General features: G+C 44.6%; 1 protein-coding gene across 7 annotated transcripts in view; it reads right to left on the minus strand.

Moving 5' to 3' along the window:
- Positions 1-17,801, minus strand: part of XRCC6 (X-ray repair cross complementing 6) — a 44,289-nt gene that overhangs the window by 20,237 nt on the left and 6,251 nt on the right. For 5 of the 7 annotated variants that reach the window (XM_055253058.2, XM_063622948.1, XM_055253059.2 and 2 more), the window contains exons 3-6: positions 16,441-16,553; positions 9,506-9,644; positions 8,988-9,242; positions 7,952-8,135 (exon numbers count right to left, since the gene is read on the minus strand). In XM_055253058.2, the coding sequence (XP_055109033.1) occupies positions 7,952-8,135; positions 8,988-9,242; positions 9,506-9,644; positions 16,441-16,553 (691 nt within the window). The remainder of the gene's footprint in view (positions 1-7,951; positions 8,136-8,987; positions 9,243-9,505; positions 9,645-16,440; positions 16,554-17,801) is intronic. The other 2 variants (XM_055253062.2, XM_063622949.1) reach the window with 1 other exon arrangement.

Consider the following 17,801-nt stretch of genomic DNA (forward strand, 5'->3'; position numbering starts at 1 on the left):
CCGGGTCAGGAGATCGAGACCAGCTTGGCCAACATGGTGAAACCCCATCCCTACTAAAAATACAAAAATTAGCCGGGCATGGTGGCGCACAGTCTGTAATCCCAGCTACTCGGGAGGCTGAGGCAGGAGAATCGCTTGAACCAGGGAGTTGGAGGTTGCAGTGAGCCAAGATCGCGCCACTGCACTATAGCCTAGTGACAGAGCGAGACTCTGTCTCAAAAACAAAAAAAAGAAGGAAAGAAAGAATAAAGCCCCATCAAAATAAGGGTTACCTGACAAAACAAAACAAAAAAACACCCCAATTTTTCTTTGGGAATTATCTTTCCCCCACTACAGTTTTCGGAGAATGTTAGTCAAAGTCAAGTTGCTGTGCCTTTTTCTGGCCAAGTGGTGGGCATATCTGACCCTGGAGAAGGCCATAGGACGTTCTCATCTGAGAGTCGGGGTCTCTGAGCAGTGGCCATGAAAGGACAAGATTGCAGAGAATACTTTCTTCTCATAATGGCACCCTAAAGACACTGTCATTAGTTCCTGCTGTGTAGATTCCTAGAACTAATTATTTGACTCATACGCTGAAATTAGTCAAGGTCAGCCTTTTTTTTTTTTTAGATGGAGTTTCGCTCTTGTTGCCCAGGCTGGAGTACAATGGCACGATCTCCACTCGCTGCAACCTCCGCCTCCCGGGTTCAAGTGATTCTCCTGCCTGAGCCTCCCAGGTAGCTGGGATTACAGGCGCCCACCACCACACCAGGCTAATTTTGTATTTTTAGTAGAGACAGGGTTTCTCCATATTGGTCAGGCTGGTCTCAAACTCCTGACCTCAGGTGATCCACCTACCTCGGCCTCCCAAAGTGCTGGGATTACAGGCGTGAGCCACAGCACCCAGCTCAAGGTCAGTTTTTATTGCTTGCCACTCAAGAACCTTATTATTGACCTTCTATAAATGAGGGCTCAGAGAAGTTACATGACTTGCCCAAGGACAATTAATAAAAATCAATATACAAACTCAAGTATCCCTGTTTCAAAGCTCATGTACTTTTCCATCATGACATATTGCTCCAGAGCACTTATACCAACAGCTTAAGCAGCAACAGGACCTCTTGAAAATGTGTTCTGCAGGCCGGGTGCAGTGGCTCATGCCTGTAATCCTAGCACTTTGGGAGGCTGAGGCGGGTGGATTGCCTGAGCTCAGGAGTTCGAGACCAATCTGGGCAACACAGTGAAACCTCGTCTCTACTAAAATACAAAAAAAATTAGCCAGGCGTGGCAGCGTGCATCTGTAGTCCCAGCTACTATGGAGGCTGAGGCAGGAGAATTGCTTGAACCCAGAAGGCGGAGGTTGCAGTGAGGCAAGATCGCGCCACTGCACTCCAGCCTGGGACGACAGACCAAGACTCCATCTCCAAAAAAAGAAAATGTGTTCTGCAATAATAACAATGTACAAATATGTTTACGATATGCAAAAAATACTTATATTATGGGGGAAAAAAGAACGTAAAATAACCTATGATACACATTCTTCTAAAGCACATAAAACATTCTCTAGGAGAGACCATATGTTGGGCCACAAAACGAGTCTCAGTACATGGAAAAAGATTGAAATCCCATAAAGTATGTTCCTTAACCACAACGGAGCTAAGTTAGAGGTCCACAACAGAAAGAAATGTGGGAAAACCTCAAATATTTGAAAATTAAACAATACACTTAGAAAAAACCCAAAAAGAAATCACGAGGAAAAAATTTTTCTTTTTTTTTTTTTGGAGACAGGGTCTCGCTCTGTCACCCAGGCTGGAGTGCAGTGGCGCCATCTCAGCTCACTGCAACCTCCGCCTCCCGGGTTCAAGAGATTCTCCTACCTCAGCCTCCCAAGTAGCTGGGACTACAAGCACGTCCCACCGTGCCCAGCTAATTTTTTTCCTTTTTTTTTTTGAGATGGAGTCTCACTCTGTCACCTGGGGTGGAGTGCAGTGGTGCAATCTCAGCTCACTGCAACCTCCGCCTCCTGAGTTCAAGCGATTCTCCTGCCTCATCCTCCTGAGTAGCTGGGATTACAGGTGCACACCACCACGACCAGCTAATTTTTGTATTTTTAGTAGAGACGGGGCTTCGCCATGTTGGCCAGGCTGGTCTCGCACTACTGACCTCAGGTGATCCGCCCGCCTCAGCCTCCCAAAGTGCTGGGATTATAGGCGTGAGCCAGCGCGCCTGGCCAGAAAATTTAAAATTATTTTGAACTGCATGAAAGTAAAAACACAATATATCAAAATGTATAGGATGCAGCTAAAGCCATGCTCAGACACAAATTTACAGCTTTAACACTTTTTTGTTTTGTTTTTGAGACAGAGTCTCGCTCTGTTGCCCAAGCTGGAGTGCAATGGTGTTAGCTCACTGCAACCTCTGCCTCCCGGGTTCAAGTGATTCTCCTGCCTCAGCCACCTGAGTAGCTGGGACTACAGGCACCCGCTACCACGCCCGGCTAATTTTTGTATTTTTAGTAGAGCCGGGGTTTCACCATGTTGGTCCAGCTGGTCTCGAACTCCTGACCTCATGATCCGCCCGCCTTGGCCTCCCAAAGTGCTGGGATTACAGGCGTGAGCCACCGCGCCCGGCCAGCTATAACATTTTTATCAGAAAAGAAGAAAAGTCTCCAATAACCAAATCTTCACTGTTGTGGAACACCTAGCAGTATTTAAAGAAGAGAACATGTTTAGACAAGTGTCTGTATAGTTTGAAGGTATACAGGTTCACACTGTGGAGAGACCACTGGTTTTGAGCAGAGCCACAAATAGAAATTTTGGTTCCTGGGGGAAGCACCTAATATACCTTCAGATCAACTTGGAAATGCATGATGTGACTCATGGATGAGTGTTGGTAACAGATGCATTACTAACAACATCAACCATTTGGTGGCTTCTTAGATGTGAAAATCAGTGTCTAAAGGCTGCTTGAAGGAGAGTTGACGATAAATGCAACCAATTACAAAACTGCACAATCTTCAAAAGTAACTTTTTTTTTGTAGACAGGGTCTCACTCTGTAGATTGCTACAGTAAGTTTAAATATTGTTAAAATGCCCATACTACCCAAAGCAATCTACAGACTCAATGCAATCCCTATCAAAATACCAATGACATTCTTCACAGAAATAGACAAAACAATCCTAAAATGTATGTGGAACCACAAAATCATACCGGGAAATTCTCCAGCACATTGGGCTTGGCAAAGATTTCTTAAGTAATACTCCAGAAGCATAGGCAACCAAAACAAAAACGGACAAATAGGATCACATCAAGTTAAAAAGCTTCTGCACAATAAAGGAAATGATCAACAAAGAGAAGAGAAAATATCTGGAAACTATCCATCTGACAAGGGATTAAGAACTAGAACATATAAGGAACCCAAACAACTCTACCGGAAAAAACTCTAACATAATCTGAGATATCATCTCACCTCAGTTAAAATGGTTGGAGGTTCCTGAAAATACTAAGAAGAAAACTACTGTATGATCCAGCAATCCCACTGCTAGGTATACACCCCAAAGAAAGGAAATCTATATATCAGAGATATCTGCACTCCCATGTTTATTGCAGCCCTATTCACAATAGCCAAGATTTGGAAGCAACCTAAGTGTCCATCAAAAGAAGAATGGATAAAGAAAGTGTAGTACAATGGAGTACTATTCAGCCATAAAAAAGGAGATCCTGAGGCAGGTGGATCACCTGAGGTCAAGAGTTCGAGACTAGCCTGGTCAACATGGTGAAACCATGTCGCTACTAAAAATACAAAATTAGTCAGGCATGGTGGCGCATGCCTGTAATCCAAGCTACTTGGAAGGCTGCAGGAGAACTGCTTGAATCCAGGAGGCAGGGGTTGCAGTGAGCCAAGATCACGCCATTTGTACTCCAGCCTGGGCGACAAGAGCAAGACTCAGACTCAAAAAAAAAAAAAAAAAAAAAGGAGATCCTGTCGTTGGTAACAACATGAATGTTGTTGCATTCACTATGCAATGTTGTTTCACTATGTTAAGTGAAATAAGCCAGGCAAAGTAAGACAAACTTTGAATGTTCTAACTTATTTCTGGAAGATAAAAAGTAAAGCAATTCAACTCATGGACATAGAGAGAAAAGGATGGTTACCAGAGACTGTGAAGGGTAAGGGGGTAGGGATGGGGCAGTGGGGATGGTTAATGAGTAAAAAAAATAGAATGAATAAGATCTAATATTTTAGAGCAGATCAGGATGACTATAGTCAATAATAATAGTACATTTTAAAATAACTAAAGGAGTATAATCAGACTGCTTATAATACAAAGGATTAGTGCTTAAGGTGATAGATATCTCAGATAGATAACCCATCTATGCTGATGTAATTATTATGCATTGCATGCCTATATCAAAATATCTCATGGATCTTATAAATATATACACCTACCATGTACCCACAAAAATTAAAAATTTTTAAAAAATCGTAAGTTTAATAATTTTCTAGGCCTTACACCTAAGGCATTGTTCTCAAACATCTCCAATTCATTATTATTTATATCAAGTATCCATCCTATAATGACTGTTCCACAAAATAAGAACAGCTAACATTTATAAATAATTACCACGTGCCAAGCACTATGCCTAGGTTATCTCATTTAATGCTCACGGCAATCCTATGTGAAGGTACAATTTTTTAATTTTTTTAATAAATAGAGACAGGGTCTCCCTGGTTTGCCCAGGCTGGTCTTGCTTCTGGACTCAAGCAATCCTCCTGCCTCAGCCTACTAACATGCTGGGATTACAGGCGTGAGCCACTGCACCTAGCCAAGGAGGTACCATTTTTTGCTCCCATTTTACTAAGGCTCAGAGAAGTCAGGTCACATAGCAAAGGGAAAAGGACTAGAATCCAAACAATCTGACAACAAGGCCTACATTTACCCACTATTTTATCCTCCCATCCATCTCCACCAAAATGTGTAGCAGACTTCCAAACTGTAGTATAAACAACATCGCATCACTTCAAGACAGGTGAAGAGGTGACAAGATACTTGTCTGAGGAAAGGGAAATCGTTTCCGAGAGGAAAAGGAGAACAATGACAAAACTACAATTGTGGCAATGAGTGATTCAAGGTCTCCTGAAAAAAATTTCTTGGGTTTTCTGGTAGAATTGTCAGTAAACTCTTAAACACTGCTTAAAAGTTACCAAAGGTCATGGACCCCTATACTGAGGAAACCAGTCCAGAATGAAAGCTTGAGGAGGAACATTTGAAGCCAGGAGTCTGAGACCAGCCTGGTTAACATTATCAAGAGCCCCAAGTCTACAAAAAAAGCTACTTGGGGCTGGGAATGGTGGCTCACGCCTGTAATCCCAGCACTTTGGGACGCTGAGGCGGGCAGATCACGAGGTCAGGAGATCGAGACCATCCTGGCTAACACGGTGAAACCCCGTCTCTACTAAAAATACAAAAAAATTAGCTGGGCGTGGTGGCGGGTGCCTGTAGTCCCAGCTACTTGGGAGGCTGAGGCAGAAGAATGGCATGAACTCGGGAGGCGGAGCCACTGCACTCCAGCCTGGGCGACAGAGCGAGACTCCGCTCAAAAACAAAGAAAAAAAAAAAAAAGGCTACTTGGGAGGCTGAGACAGGAAGACTGCAGGAAGACTGCCTGAGCCCAGGAGTTGTAGGCTGCGGTGCCATTGTACTCCAGCCTGGGCAAGAGTGAGACTCTGTCTCTTAATAAATAAAAAGCTGAAGGTCTTTAGGAAGAAATACTGAGGAACCTTTAGGATTCTAATATCAAGGCTCTCTAAAAAAACAGAAATCTAGGCCGGATGCAGAGGCTCAAGCCTGTAATCCCAGCACTTTGGGAGGCCGAGGCAGGCGGATCACGAGGTCAGGAGATCCAGACCATCCTGGTTAACACGGTGAAACCATCTCTACTAAAAATACAAAATTAGCCAGGTGTGGTGGCAGGTGCCTGTAGTCCCAGGTACTCAGGAGGCTGAGGAAGGAGAATGGCGTGAACCTGGGAGGCGGAGACTGCAGTGAGCCCAGACCGCACCACTGCACTCCAGCCTGGCCAACAGAGCAAGACTCCATCTCAAAAAAAAAAAAAAAAAAAAAAAGAGAATCTAGGCTACACATGGACACATGATAGCTCACGCCTGTAATCCCAGCACATTGGGAGGCCTAAATGGGAGGATTTCTTGAGCCCAGGAGTTTGCAACCAGCCTGTGCAAAGCAGTGAGACCCCATCTCACAAAAAAAAATAAAAATAAAAAAATAATCAAGAGAGCATGGTGGCGCACGCCTGTGGTCCCAGTTAACTCAGAACACTGATGTGGGACGATCACTGGAGCTCAGGAGGAGGTCGAGGCTAAGGTGAACTGTGATCGTACTGCACTCCGGCCTGGGCAACAGGGCGAGACTTTGTCTCAAATAAAAAAAAAAAAAAAAAGGAAAAAGAATCTAGCAATCTGGTTCCTATTGGTCTCAGGTTTATAAGAAATCAGAAGGACACAATTTTAACAACAATGATAATAACTAACATTTATGAGTTTTTGCTCCCTAACAGGCTCTGTTTTCTAAGTGCTCTTCACTAACTCTTCACAGTAACCTAATGAGGCAGGTATTGTTGTCACCAATTTACAGAGAATGAGGCAAACAATGCACACTCATGCGCCACTAACAGTTTGGGGTGCACACACAATGATAGTCTCTTAAGATGATAATGGAGCTCAAAATTTCCTGTCACCTACTGACATCATAGCTGTCTTAAGTTTGTCGCACAAGGCATCACTCATGCATCCGTAGTGATGCTGTGTAAATAAACCTACTGTGCTGCCAGTTATATAAAAGTATGCAGTCATGTCCTAGGCCTTCACATTCACTCACTATTCACTCAGAGCCACTTCCAGTCTTGTAAGTTCCATTTGTGGTAAGTGCCCTACGCAGGTATACCATTTATCTTTATACCATTTGTTTTTTTTTTTTTTGAGACGGAGTCTCACTGTCACCAGGCTGGAGTGTAGTGGCACGATCTTGGCTCACTGCCACCTCTGACTCCCGGGTTCAAGCGATTCTCAGCCTCCTGAGTAGCTGGGACTACAGGCGCGCGCCACCACGCCCAGCTAATTTTTGTATTTTTAGTAGAGATGAGGTTTCACCATGTAGGCCAGGATGGTCTCGATCTCTTGACCTTGTGATCCACCCAGCTTGGCATCCCAAAGTGGTGGGATTACAAGGCGTGAGCCACCGCGTCTGGCCTATATCATATTTGTATTGTACCTTTTATATACCTTTAGATATATTTAGACACACAAATACTTACCATTGCCTACAGTAAACAGTATGGTAATATGCTGTACAGGTTTGTGGCCTAAGAGCAACAGGCTAACCACATAGCCCAGGTGTGTGGTCGGCTGTACTCTCTGGGTGTGTGAAGTACCCTCTGTGTTTGCACAATGACAAAATCACCTAATGATGCAGTTCTAAGAAGGTATCCCCGTCATTAATTAACACATGACTGTACTAGTGAGTACAGCTAAGGATACTCTTAGACCATAACTGTTTACCCCCACGAAATGGAGGGCTGTGTTATTTTAGAGAAATATCATGCCAGCTCTTGCCAAAGATAAAGCAGCAAATAGCTTCTGCTATCCTGAAATAAAGTGTTTTAGAGGAATACAGTGAGGCAGTGGCATAGTCGAGTTAAGTAGCCAGGCAGGTCAAAGCAATGTATTGCTTCTGGTTTGTTAAGCAATGTGTAGCAGTGCATTGCTTCTGACTTTTTTTTTTTAAGGTAGAGAGAGGGTCTTGCCATGTTGCCCAAGCTGGTCTCAACTCCTAGGCTCAAGCAATCCACCCGCCTTGGCCTCCCAAAGTGTTGGGATTACAGGTGTTAGCCACCGCACCCAGCCTGCTTCTGATTTAAGGGCAGTGTAGGCAGCTGACCCGGGCTGAGTGCACACCTGCTGAGTGCTCGCTTCCTGGTCTCCTTGGCGCGAACCTTCCGCAACAGGTCTTCTAGCTTGCTGGATTCCTCAAAGTGAACCCTGAGGTCCTCATCCTCTGCTATGCTGATGATATCTCTGTAGAACAAGGATATGTCAAAGCCCCCAGGTTTCTTCAGGTGCATCAAGTCAAGGAAGATGCCTGTTGCAAGGGTAAACAAGAGTGAGGGAGGAAAAAACAATTTTCAGCAAGTGAGAAGTTCTTCCAGTTAAAACTGAAACATGTTTTTAAGAAGCTCCCTGAAAACTAGACTATTAACATTTTCAGGACTTAGAGAAAGGAAATCTAGAAAGAAAGGACTTAAGGAAATCAACTGCTATAATGACTTCAGAGAACTTTTCAAATAGTCACCATTTGTGGTAATATTAAAGTCAAGACAACTGGCCAGGCACAGTGGCTCACACCTGTAATCCCCAGCACTTTAGGAGGGCGAGGTGGTGGATCATCTGAGGTCCAGAGTTCAAGACCAGCCTGGTCAACGTGGTGAAACCCCATCTCTACTAAAAATACAAAAATTAGCTAGGCACAGTGGCTCATGCCTGTAATTCCAGCTATCTGGGAGGCTGAGGCAGGTGAATCACTTGAACCTGGAAGGTGGAGGTTGCAGTGAGCCAAGACTGTGCCACTGCACTCCAGCCTGGGCGACAGAGTGAGACTCTGTCTCAAAAAAAAAAAAAAATATCGAGACAATCTTTTTCTGATGGAGTCCTTTAGACAGCTAATGGCATGGCCATCTGCAGTGTTAATGTTACACAGGCGTCTTCTCCTGGCTTCACTTTATTTTTTTATTTTGCTCTAAATGGTAAAAAGCACATGCCTGAAGTCAGGTACACAGAAAGCAATAAAACTGCACTGGGCGCAATGGCACATGCTTATAGTCCCAGCTACTTGGGAGGCTGAGGCTGAGCCAAGACTCCTGAACTCCTAAAAAAAATAAAAAATAAAAAAACAATAATTAAGTGCCAATTTAAGAGAATGAGGAAATATGCCCACCTGTATCTCGGAGATCACCGGCTTTGGTCCTGGCCCGGCTGGCTTTGGCACTGTCATTGCCATGGGGGTTGTCTTCATTGGTGAACAGCATGATCCTCTTATGACTCATCTTGAATTGGACATCACTAAAGAGGTTGGCGCAGACCCACAGCACTTCACTGAGTGAGTAGTCAGATCCGTGGCCCATCAGGTCTTGGAAACGTTTTTGTCCCTGCTGCCCCTTAAACTGGTCAAGCTCTAGAATTCGTTTTGCACCTGATCAGAGGCAGGGAGTCAAATGGAAGGAAAAATCACAAGAACGTCAGTGGCTGCCTTTACCACAAGACTAACAGAAGGACCCTTTTTCACCCCAGAGCTGTTTAACCCATTTAACAAAGTCCACATCGAGCAAGGTCCCCTTTGGAGGAAAGCATACTCCTAGACAAGATGTAACTTGCTTCCTTCTCCACAGTCCTCTTTGATCAGAGTATTGATATTCTCATATATAAGGGAAAAGCTGATCTTAAAATATTACTGACCTGGATTATCCAGCTCCTGTAAGACGTAAATATTTTTAAAATTCACTGAATTTTTGTCTTTCTCAGTACCATAGAACACCACAGCCAAGAGATCGCGATCACTGCTTATGATCTTACTGATGTACACACTTTGGATACACTGAAAAAAATAAAAATTCAATTAATATTTACTTACCACTAAATGGAAGCTCCATAAGTGCTCAGTACCTATTAGTTGCTCAAAATACGTTCGCTGATTTTGTGTATGGCACTAAAATAAGGCATGACCCCTACCTTCAGGGGTAATGAATCCGTGAAAGTAATGGGCATAAATATCAAATTTTAACAAAAACCAGAATGCAGTAGTATATATTAGAAGTATAAGCAGTCCCTGCCATAGAAATCAGAGAATTAACAACATGTATATTCAGGCCAGGCACAGTGGCTCACATCTGTAGCAATCCCAGCACTTTGGGAGGCCGAGGTGGGAGAATCACTTGACCCCAGGAGTCTGAGACCAGCCTGGGCAACATAGTGAGACTCCATCTCTACAAAACAACAACAACAAAAACACAAAAAAATTAGCTCAGCATGGCAGCACAGGGTCCCAGTTACTTGGGAAGTAGAGGTGAAAGATCGCTTGACTCCAGGAGGTGAAGGCTGCAGTGAGCAGAGATCGCACCACTACAGTCCAGCTTGGGCAACAGAGTGAGACCTTATCTCAAGAAAAAAGAAAAAGAAGTATCAGAGGGAGGAAAATGTGCTACAGGAGTTGGGGCGAAGCAAAGCTTTGGAATCAGAAAACCTGGAGTTGAGTCCTACTGATGTCACTTACTTAACTGGCTGAATTTGGACAGGTCATGTGATCTTTCAAGTACCCTGGTATCAGGAAACAGAGTTTATATACACAGTTGGCCCTCCATATCTGCGGTTCTGCATCTATGTATTCAACCAACCTCAAATCTCAAATATTCAGGAAAAACAAAGAAATTCCAGTTTCAAAAAGCAAAACCTGAATTTGCCATGTGCCAAGTACTACGTTGAAGCCATGTGAATGAAGTGATGCATAGGCGGCATCGTATTAGGTACTATGAGTAACCTAGAGATGACTTGAAGTATAGGGGAGGATGTGTGTAGGTTATATGCAAATACTATGCCATTTTATTTAAGGGACTTGGGCATCCTCGGATTTTGGAATCCACGGGGAGTCCTGGAACCACTTCCTCCAATAACAAGGGATGACTATATAAAATAATTACAATGCTTAAGTACATGTGACCTGAAAATAAGTCAATAACTACCAGTAAGAGCATCCTTGAAATAAAACTGCTGAACTACCCAGTTAAAGACATCAGTATTCCAGTAATAGGAAAGGTCTACCCCTCTATATAAACTAATGTCAGCATCTGGTAAATCAGGTCTTGTAAGAGTTCGTCAGTTCAGCCGGGCGCGGTGGCTCATGCCTATAATCCCAGCACTTTGGGAGACCAAGGCGAGCAGATGACGAGGTCAGGAGTTTGAGACCATTCTGACCAACATGGTGAAACCCCATCTCTACTAAAAATACAAAAATTAGTTGGGTGTGGTAGCACATGCCTGTAATCCTAGCTACCCAGGAGGGTGAGGCAGGAGAATCGCTTGAACCCAAGAGGTGGAGGTTGCAGTGGGCTGAGATTGCGCCACTGCACTCCAGCCTGGGCGACAGAGCGAGACTCCGTCTCGAAAAAAAAAAAAAAGTTCATCAGTTCTAGGGGCCTACTTTATTCTGGAGCACTAACAAAATTAAGTCTTGGGGCCAGGTACAGTGGTTCACGCCTGTAATCCCAGCACTTTGGGAGGCCAACATAGGAGGATTGCTACAGAAGTTTAAAACCAGCCTGGGCGACATGGCAAAACAATGTCTCTACAAAAAACAAAAAAATTAGCTGGGCATGCACATGCTTGTAGTCCCAACTACTCAGCTACTCAGGGGTGCTGAGGCAGGAGGATCACCTGAGCACAGGAGGTCAAGGCTGCAGTGGGCAGAGATCATGCCACTGCACTCCAGCCTAGGTGACAGAGCAAGACCCTGTCTCCAAAAAAAAGAAAAAAAAAAGAAAAAAATTTTAAGGGCCGAGCGCAGTGGCTCACGCTTGTAATCCCAGCACTTTGGGAGGCCGAGGTGGGCGGATCACGAGGTCAGGAGATCGAGACCACGGTGAAACCCCGTCTCTACTAAAAATACAAAAAATTAGCCGGGCGTGGTGGCGGGCACCTGTAGTCCCAGCTACTCGGAGAGGCTGAGGCAGGAGAATGGCGTGAACCCAGGAGGCGGAGCTTGCAGTGAGCCGAGATTGCGCCACTGCACTCCAGCCTGGGCGACAGAGCAAGACTCCGTCTCAAAAAAAAAAAAAAAAAAAAAAAAAAATTTTAAGTTTTGGAACCTGCAAAGCTGAGGAATAACCAAACATGGTGATCCCCTCCATGTCCTGCCTGAGCTCTAGCTGGCCTTCGTCCACAGCTATTCTCTCCTTAAATGCAGAACGTGTACTATAGCTAGTCATTGACAACAATCCACATGGCAAGTAGTCATTTCCATAAATATTTTAATCTACTCTGAGGAGTCTACAAACTTTTAAAGGAATCTGGTAAGGGCTCCTTTCAGGTTCTAAAAATTAAAAACAAAAACTAAAACAGAATTTTAGAAAATGTTTTCTATTGCTTATCAAATACTGAATACTTATTATCGGTTATCAAATTGTGCTCATCTATGAATGTCTCATTTCCTTGCTACCTAACACTACATTTTCTTCTGAGGTCTTTAGGCATCAAGCGTTCCATTAACTCTCTGAAATTACAGGTAGAATTGTGAGTACTATCTTTTTTGAGGGGAAGGTATGTAGCTGTCATCATATCCTCAAAGAGGTCCACAGTCGGCCAGGTGCAGTGGCTCATGCCTGTAATCCCAGCACTTTGGGAGGCCGAGGCGGGCAGATCACAAGGTCAGGAGATCGAGACCATCCTGGCTAACATGGTGAAATCCCTTCTCTACTAAAAAACAACAAAAAAAAATTAGCCGGGTGTGGTGGTGAGCGCCTGTAGTCCCAGCTACTCAGGAGGCTTAGGCAGGAGAATGGTGTGAACCCAGGAGGCAGAGCTTGCAGTGAGCCAAGAGCCCGGGCAACAAAGCGAGACTCCGTCTTAAAAAAAAAAAAAAGGTCCACGGTCTAAAAAAGGTTAAAGCACTGCTCTTCAAAGTGATGGTCTCCAAATCAGTAACATCAGCATCACCTGACAACTTAATAGAAATGCAAATTCTTGGTCCCCATTCTAGACGTAGAGAATCAGAAACTCTGATTCTGCGGCAAGGTTCTGTAGTCTGTGTTTTAATGTCCTGCAAGTAATTCTGTTCGAGAACCACTTTAAATTAACGATTGTTTTTATTCATAGTTCTATTATTTTATTTTACATACACTTTTTTTTTTGAGACGGAGTCTGGCTCTGTTGCCCAGGCTGGACTGCAATAGTGCCATCTTGGCTCACTGCAACCTCTGCCTCTCAGGTGCAAGTGGTTCTCCTGCCTCAGCCTCTAGAGTAGCTGGGACTAGAGGCGTGTGCCACCACACCCAGCTAATTTTTGTATCTTTAGTAGAGACGAGGTTTCACCATTTTGGCCAGGATGGTTTTGATCTCTTGACCTCGTGATCCGCCCACCTCGGCCTCCCAAAGTGCCGGGATTACAGGCGTGAGCCACCGAGCCCGGCCTTTTTTTTTTTTCTTTTAAGAGACAGGGTCTTACTCTGTTGCCCAGGCTAGAGTTCATTGGCACAATCATAGCTCAGTGCAGCCTCAAACTCCTGGGCTCAAGCAATCCTCTCACCTCGGCCTCCTGAGTAGCTGGGACTACAAGTGCACACCATTACACCCAGCTTATTCTTTTTTTTTTTGGTGCAAGATATTCTGGTGTGCCAACTACAAGAACTATTTCTTTTTTTCTTGAGATGGAGTCTCTCTCTGTCACCCAGGCTGGAGTGCAGTGGCGCAATCTGGCTCACTGCAACCTCCACCTCCCGAGTTCAAGCAATTCTCCTGCCTCAGCCTCCTGAATAGCTGGGACTACAGGCCTGCACTACCATGCCCGGCTAATTTTTGTATTTTGAGTAGAGACAGAATTTCACCATGTTGGCCAGGCTGGTCTCGAACTCCTGACCTCAAATGATTCGCTCACCTCAGCCTCCCAAAGTGCTGGGATTATAGGCGTGAGCCACCACGCCCTGCCTACAAGAACTATTTGTACACAAATTAGAACATGAAAAGTTTCTGTTCAGTTCCAAATTCTAAAATTATGAGACATGAGATATATAATAAATCTGTGAAAATTCTTCTCTATGAAGTACACAAAAGAAACAGTAATCTTTTTAATTAAGCTGAAATTTAGATAAAAAAGAATCATTTCTAAGAGAACAATTAAGAGGTATTTAATACATTCACAATGTGCCACACATAGTGGCACATGCCTTAACCCCAGCCACTCAGGAGGCTGAGGTGGGTGGATTGCTTGAGCCCAGGAGTTCCAACCCAGCCTGAGCAATAGTGAGACACCATCTCAAAAAAAAAAAGCAAGGCCGGATGCCGTGGCTCATGCCTACAATCCCAGCACTTTGGAAGGCCGAGGTGAGCAGATCACGAGGTCAGGGGTCCAAGACCATCCTGGCCAACATGGTGAAACCCCATCTCTACTAAAAATACAAAAATTAACTGGGCATAGTGACACGTGCCTATAATCTCACCTACTCAGGAGGCTGAGGCAGGAGAATCGTTTGAACCAGGGAGTCAGAGGTTGCAGTGAGCCAAGATTGCGCCACTGCACTCCAGCCTGGTGACAGAGCGAGACTCCACCTCAAAAAAAAAAAAAAAAAAAAAAAAGCATAAATGCACACACAAGGCTGGGCGCAGTGGCTCACACCTGTAATCCCAGCACTTTGGGAGGCCGAGGCAGGCGGATCACTTCAGGAGATCGAGACCATCCTGGCTAACACGGTGAAACCCTGTCTCTATTAAAAACACAAAAAGTTAGCCAGGCATGGTGGCAGGTGCCTGTAGTCCCAGCTACTCTGGAGGCTAAGGTAGGAGAATGGCATGAACCCGGAAGGCTGAGCTTGCAGTGAGCCAAGATCACACCACTGCACTACAGCCTGGGTGACAGAGTGAGACTCCATCTCAAAAATAACAATAAAAATAAATAAATAAAACACACACACACAAACATTCACAATGTTGTGCAACTACCAACTCTAGTTCCAAAAACTTTTCATCACCCCAAAAGCAAACCCCGTACCCACTGAGCAGTTGCTCCCCGTTCCTCTCTTCCCTGTGCCTCAGGTAACCAACCACCCCTCTGCATTAAGAACTTACCTATTCTGGATATTTCATGTAAATGAAATCATACAATATTTGACTTTTTTATCTGGCTTCTTTCACTTAGCATAATGCTTTCAAGGTTCATCTACTTTGTAGTATGTATCAATTATTCATTCCTTTTCATAGAATGTATATCTATATGCCACTGTTTAGCCATTCAAAATATTTTGGAGTAAGATAGAAGTGGTGGCTGCATAACGTTGTCAATGTGTTAAGTGTCATTGAATTGTATACTTTCAAATGGTTAATTTTATGTAACATGAAACACAACTTGAATTTAAAGAAACAAAAACAGGTCAGGTACAGTCAATCACACCAATTTCTCCACGGCCTTGCCAACACTTCTTATTTTCTGCTGGTGTTTTTTTTTTTTTTTTTTTGAGACGGAGTCTCGCTCTGTCGCCCAGGCTGGAGTGCAGTGGCGCAATCTCGGCTCACTGCAAGCTCCGCCTCCCAGGTTCACGCCATTCTCCTGCCTCAGCCTCTCCGAGTAGCTGGGACTACAGCCACCTGCCACCACGCCCGGCTAATTTTTTTGTATTTTTAGTAGAGACGGGGTTTCACCGTGGTCTCGATCTCCTGACCTCGTGATCCGCCCGCCTAGGCCTCCCAAAGTGCTGGGATTACAAGCGTGAGCCACCGTGCCCGGCCTCTGCTGGTGTTTTTTAAATTTCAGTTTGTTTATATAGTGGGTGTGAGTGGTAGCTCATTATGGTTTTCATTTGCCTTTCTCTAATGACTAAACATGCTGAGTATCTTTTCCTGTGCTTGTTGGACATCTGTGTATCTTTGAAGAAATGTCTTGTCTTTTTTTTTTTTTTTTTGAGACAGAGTCTCACTCTGTTGCCCAAGCTGGAGTGCAGTGGCACAATCTCGGCTCACTGTAACCTCCGCGTCCTGGGTTTCATAGATTCTCCTGACTCAGCCTCCCGAGTACCTGGGACTACAGAAGCGCACCACCACACCTGGCTAATTATTTTTGCATTGTTAGCAGAGATGGGGTTTCACCATGTTGGCCAAGCTGGTCTCCTGACCTCGTGATCCGCCTGCCTCGGCCTCCCAAAGTGCTGGGATTATAGACATGAGCTACCACGCCCAGCTGGAGAAATGTCTTTTCAAGTCCTGTGCCTGTTTCAAAATTGAAGTTGCCTTTTTATTGTAGCCATCTTCCCCAACCACAGGCAGTAGTCAACTCCAGAGTATCACTCACTCTTTTCCACACTATAACTGTGAGAACTTCCCTTCGTCCTTTATACTCCCATCTCTGCAGGAGGAGGAGCCTACTTCTTTTTTCTGTTTGACCTCCTGGGCTCAAGCAATCCTCTCGCCTCAGCCTCCTGAGTAGCTAGGACTACAGGTGTGCACCACCACACCTGGATGATTTGTGTATTTTTTGTAGAGACGGGGTTTCTCCATGTTACCAGGTTGGTCTCAAACTCCTAGGCTCAAGTGATCTGCCCGTCTCGGCCTCCCAATGTCCTGAGATTATAGGCATGAGCCACCATGCCCAGCCAATACTGTTTTGAAATTTGTCTTAAATTAAAAGGTAGTCTTACCTGGATGCTCATGTCAAAAGGTGTCAACTCATTTTCACTCTGAGATTCAAACATAGCCTTGGAGGCATCAACCAAAAAAATCAAACTATCTCTTCCTGAATATTTATAGTCTCCTATGGGGAAAAAAAATGGAAGAAAATGTTTGTCCTTGTTTTCATATTTGTTTACCATATAAAATAAATAAAGGCCATAAAGTATAACCTAATAAATTATTATAAGGTGAACAACCATAAAATCTCCACCTATGTCAGGAAATTGAGTCTTGCCAGACACCCCAGAAATCCCTCTTATATTCCCTCCCAATTACAACACCCACCTCCCCCAAAAAGTCCTGGGCTCAAGCTCAGCCTGCCAAGCAACCGGGACTACAGGTGTGTGCCACCATGACCAGCTAATTTTTTAAATTCACTGTAGAGATGGTATTGTGCTACATTGCCCAGGCTGATCTCAAACTTCTGAGCCCAGGCAATCCTCCTGCCCAGGCCTCTATTTTGTTTGTTTTTTTTTTTGAGACGGAGTCTCGCTCTGTTGCCAGGGTAGAGTACAGTGGTATGATCTCGACTCACCACAACCTCCGTCTCCCAGGTTCAAGCGATTCTCCTGCCTCAGCCTCCCAAGTAGCTGGGATTATAGGTGCCTGCCACCATGCCCGGCTAATTTTGTATTTTTAGTAGAGACGGAGTTTTACCATGTTGGCCAGGTTGGTCTTGAACTCTCGACCTCAGGTGATCCACCCACCTCAGCCTCCTACTGCTGGGATTATAGGCGTGAGCCACCGTACCTGGCCCCGCCCTGGCCTAAGAGCTGGGATTATAGGCATGATCCACCACACACCCACCCCTTATGTTTCTTTGTAATTTTAACACCCAAACCTACATTTCTAAACGTTAGCTTTGACTTAATTTTCTAAAGCCTCTTCATCTACAGATACCCTCTCTTTTTTCCCTTGTAATTTATTTGCTGAAGAGCCAGGATGCTTTGTACTATACACTTTTCCACATTCTGGATTTTGCTGATTGCCTTTTTAAAAAAATTAATTAGGCAGGGCACAGTGGCTAATGCCTGTAATCCAACACTTTGGCAGACCAAGGCGGGCGGATCACTTGAGATAAGGAGTTCCAGACCAGCCTAGCCAACTTGGCTAAACCACGTCTCTACTGAAAATACAAGCATTAGGCCGGGCGCAGTGGCTCACACCTGTAATCCCAGCACTTTGGGAGTCCGAGGCGGGCGGATCATGAGGTCAGGAGGTCGAGACCATCCTCGCTAATACGGTGAAACCCTGTCTCTACTAAAAATACAAAAAAAAATTAGCTGGGCGGGGTGGTGGGCTCCTGCAGTCCCAGCTATTCGGGAGGCTG

Source organism: Symphalangus syndactylus, chromosome 18 (genome assembly GCF_028878055.3).
Source record: "Symphalangus syndactylus isolate Jambi chromosome 18, NHGRI_mSymSyn1-v2.1_pri, whole genome shotgun sequence".
NCBI classification, from domain to species: Eukaryota; Metazoa; Chordata; class Mammalia; order Primates; family Hylobatidae; genus Symphalangus; species Symphalangus syndactylus.